At 39.9% G+C, this 3,021-nt stretch overlaps 1 protein-coding gene across 1 annotated transcript; it reads right to left on the bottom strand.

Moving 5' to 3' along the window:
- Positions 1–990: 990 nt before the first annotated feature.
- Positions 991–3,021, bottom strand: LOC135707932 (RNA-binding protein 28). Its single transcript, XM_065229856.1, has one exon. It carries the CDS (start codon positions 2,926–2,928, stop codon positions 1,030–1,032), a length of 1,899 nt encoding a protein of 632 aa, XP_065085928.1. The 5' UTR covers positions 2,929–3,021; the 3' UTR covers positions 991–1,029.

Genomic DNA, 3,021 nt, shown 5'->3' on the forward strand with positions numbered 1-3,021 from the left:
AGTCAGGCAGATTGTAGTCCCAGCACTTAAAATTTTAAAGTTAATTTTTGAGTGATGTTCATTATAATACAAAAAAAAACTCAAATGCAACGCTTCAACGTTTAATTTTTCTTTGTTTATAACATAAATATGAATTTATGATTACATGCTTATAATTAATTTACAAGAAAAAAAACTACAAATCGCTACAATTCCTCTCGTTTCTAATTCATACGAATGAAACGTAAATTTCATACTCATAACGTAAAAATGCGCAATATTTAATGAACTTGCCGTGGAACAATATTTTGATATTTTTTCTTCTAGAACCTCGAGAAAATAGGGTCTCTAGTGGAACTATCAACCTACCCTCTTTAAACCTTTCTCTAGTTAATAAATTATTACACTAAAGTTTCAAGTTAGATAGCATTTCCAACAAACTTCACGCATGAAGTAACAAAAAAAAAACACTTTGAAAGTCTTGAAAAATCTGGAAGTTATTGCTTCATTTTCATAAAATCGCTGGGCGTCACAAAACTGCTCGATAAACGAAATTTTGACTGTCATTAATGGTTTAAAAAGTAACTAACGTATGTGCATGAGATCAGCGAGCTTGCAAGACGGAGGGGTTTCTTGTACTGAAGACCCCGCCTAAGTATTAGAATTATTGTTACAAAAAAGAGGGAAGACACATCGAGATAGCGTATTAAAATGTTCTAGGCAAATGTTCCATGTGTCATTTTTTACAAATGATCCTTTGACAACAGTAATGCCATACAAAACATTTCATGTGCTATTCAAAAGTTGGTGTTTAGCAAGTTGATATTGTGAGGAATGTACCTAGAAGTGGTAGTATTTAATTATCACCTAAAATTTGCTGAGCTATTGAAGTTAGTTCTATCTAAGTGAAAGATTAATGGATAATTTAGCCATTTTACTAAAATTCGTGAAATTGTGTCGTGAGGCAGGAATAATGGATATAAATAGAACGCGCAATAATAAACAAGGAAAACACTTCAAAATACAGCTTTTCACTTTATTAGTAACACCTTATTCATTATACCACTTATTACGCCCACTCTTATTCGTCGCTTGACTGATGATTTCCTTGTACTTGCCCACCGTTTGCCGGAAATATTGGTCCTCCTTGTTCAGTTCAGCGAAATTGGTTTCCTTCGGCTTTACACGTCTCGCAGCCTTCAGGTTTCGATTTCGTTCGTGCTCCTGTTTGACCCGCTTCTTTCGTGCTTCCTTCTTTTCGGCCTTCAGTCGTGTCATGTGTGCTTCTGCCTGCGTGTTGATCTTCCTGTTCGATCGAATACCAACCTTGCCCTGGCGGGAAACCTCTCCGCTGAATTCCTCAGTGTTCACAATCAGATTACGCCTACGTTCCTTTTTCGCAGGCTTGGCGTCTGTTTTCTTAGTATGTTTAGCAGAAAATTGAGTGTTTGGTACAATCGCCAGCTGCTCCTTAGCCGCCATTTGTTGCTCCTTTTTGTGAAGGTATTTTTCCTTTTTCTTTGCACGAATTTTCTCGAGTTTTTCTTGGTATGTTGGATTATTGAGACGGGATTTCAGTAGCCGTTGCTCTTTGATGTTGTGTACCTTTCGGTCTTCAATGCTAAAGCCGACGATGGGTCTTCGATTTTTCCCGAAAACTGTTGGGTTATTGTTCAGTTTCCTGAGGACTTCCAAGGCAATTTCATGCTTTTTGAAGGACAGGAAACCGTATCCTCTTGACTGTCCTGATGGATTCCCAAACGACGGACAATTTTCACGCATGACACGGCATTCATGCGGATTATGGCCTGTGTGCTGCTGAACCATCTTACGGAGTTCATTGTTGGTGTAGCTTTCTGGCAAATTGTGAACTGTAAGGCGCTCCCGTGATACAAATCGGTTCAGATTCTTAAGCATCTGTGCACAGCGCTGCTCCAGCCGAAGCCGTTGGGCCATATCTGGTTTGGAAACTTCCTTAGCTGCAGGGGAACCCGCCATTATCAGACCTTCTTTGAACAAGTACAGATTTCTCGAATCTTTCCCCGGATTATCTGTCTTTAGGTTCTCCTTTTCGCGAATCTGTTTTTTCTTCAAAGCTTCCAAAATCTCGATGAATTGATTATTCACCTGAATCTTCAGGCTCTGCTTTTTGCACATTTCAGCTGATTCCTTTCGCTTGAAGATAACAAAAGCGGTTCCTCTCGAATGTCCTGAGATACGTTCCTTGTTGATTAGGACCTTTTCAACAATGCCGAACTGATCCATGACATCTTTTAGATCAGATTCGTCAGCATCGTAGGGGACATTCTTAACAAAAATAGTTCTACCTTCTTCAATTTCGGTGTGGTTTTTCTGTCTAGGAAGGTCTATAGGCTTAACGTCTTTTACATCCTCAGGTTCGTCTTCCTCCTCATCGTCATCATCCTCATCGGTTTTATCTTCATCTCCGCTATTTTCTTCGTCGCTTTCTTCCTTGATTTCCGTTTCCTGGACGTCGTCATCTTTGTATTCCTGCTTGACTTCCTCACTTTTCAATGTGGGCTCTGCCTTCATTTTCTGATATGTACCCTTGTGTTGTGCGTAACAAACCTGCAGCTTCCTTCCCATGAAGATGTTTCCATCCATTTCCTGGACTGCTTGGTTCGATTCCTCTCGTTTTGAGTATTGCAGAAACGCACATCCAACGAGACGCCCGTCGGGACGCTTCAAAATATTCACATCCTCCAGAGTGCCAAACCGTTCAAACTCCGACCGCAGTATTTTGTCGGTAATTTTGTACGGAACGTTACGAATGATAATGCGACATTGGTGATGTATAAAATCACGGCTACGTTTGCGGACTGCATTTTTGCTGAATCCTTTCCCCTCGTCACCATCGTTTTGGAAGCCATGCTTTACATCAATCGTTGTTTTTGTATCTTCGTCGGCTGAACCGTCTGGTGAGCTCATTTTTAAATAACTTACAGTATTGAATTCTACAAAGATTTGTAACTAAACTTGAATTTTGTCCAAAACGCATGCGGCACTGAACCGAAACACGTT

The sequence above is a fragment of the Ochlerotatus camptorhynchus genome, unplaced genomic scaffold, assembly GCF_037179485.1.
Source record: "Ochlerotatus camptorhynchus isolate MF236.1 unplaced genomic scaffold, CSIRO-AGI_Acam_v1.1 ptg000025l, whole genome shotgun sequence".
NCBI classification, from domain to species: Eukaryota; Metazoa; Arthropoda; class Insecta; order Diptera; family Culicidae; genus Ochlerotatus; species Ochlerotatus camptorhynchus.

What these genes read in the sequence shown, in the direction of transcription:
- LOC135707932 (XM_065229856.1), bottom strand. Translation starts at nt 2,928, where the DNA reads ATGAGCTCACCAGACGGTTCAGCCGACGAAGATACAAAAACAACGATT.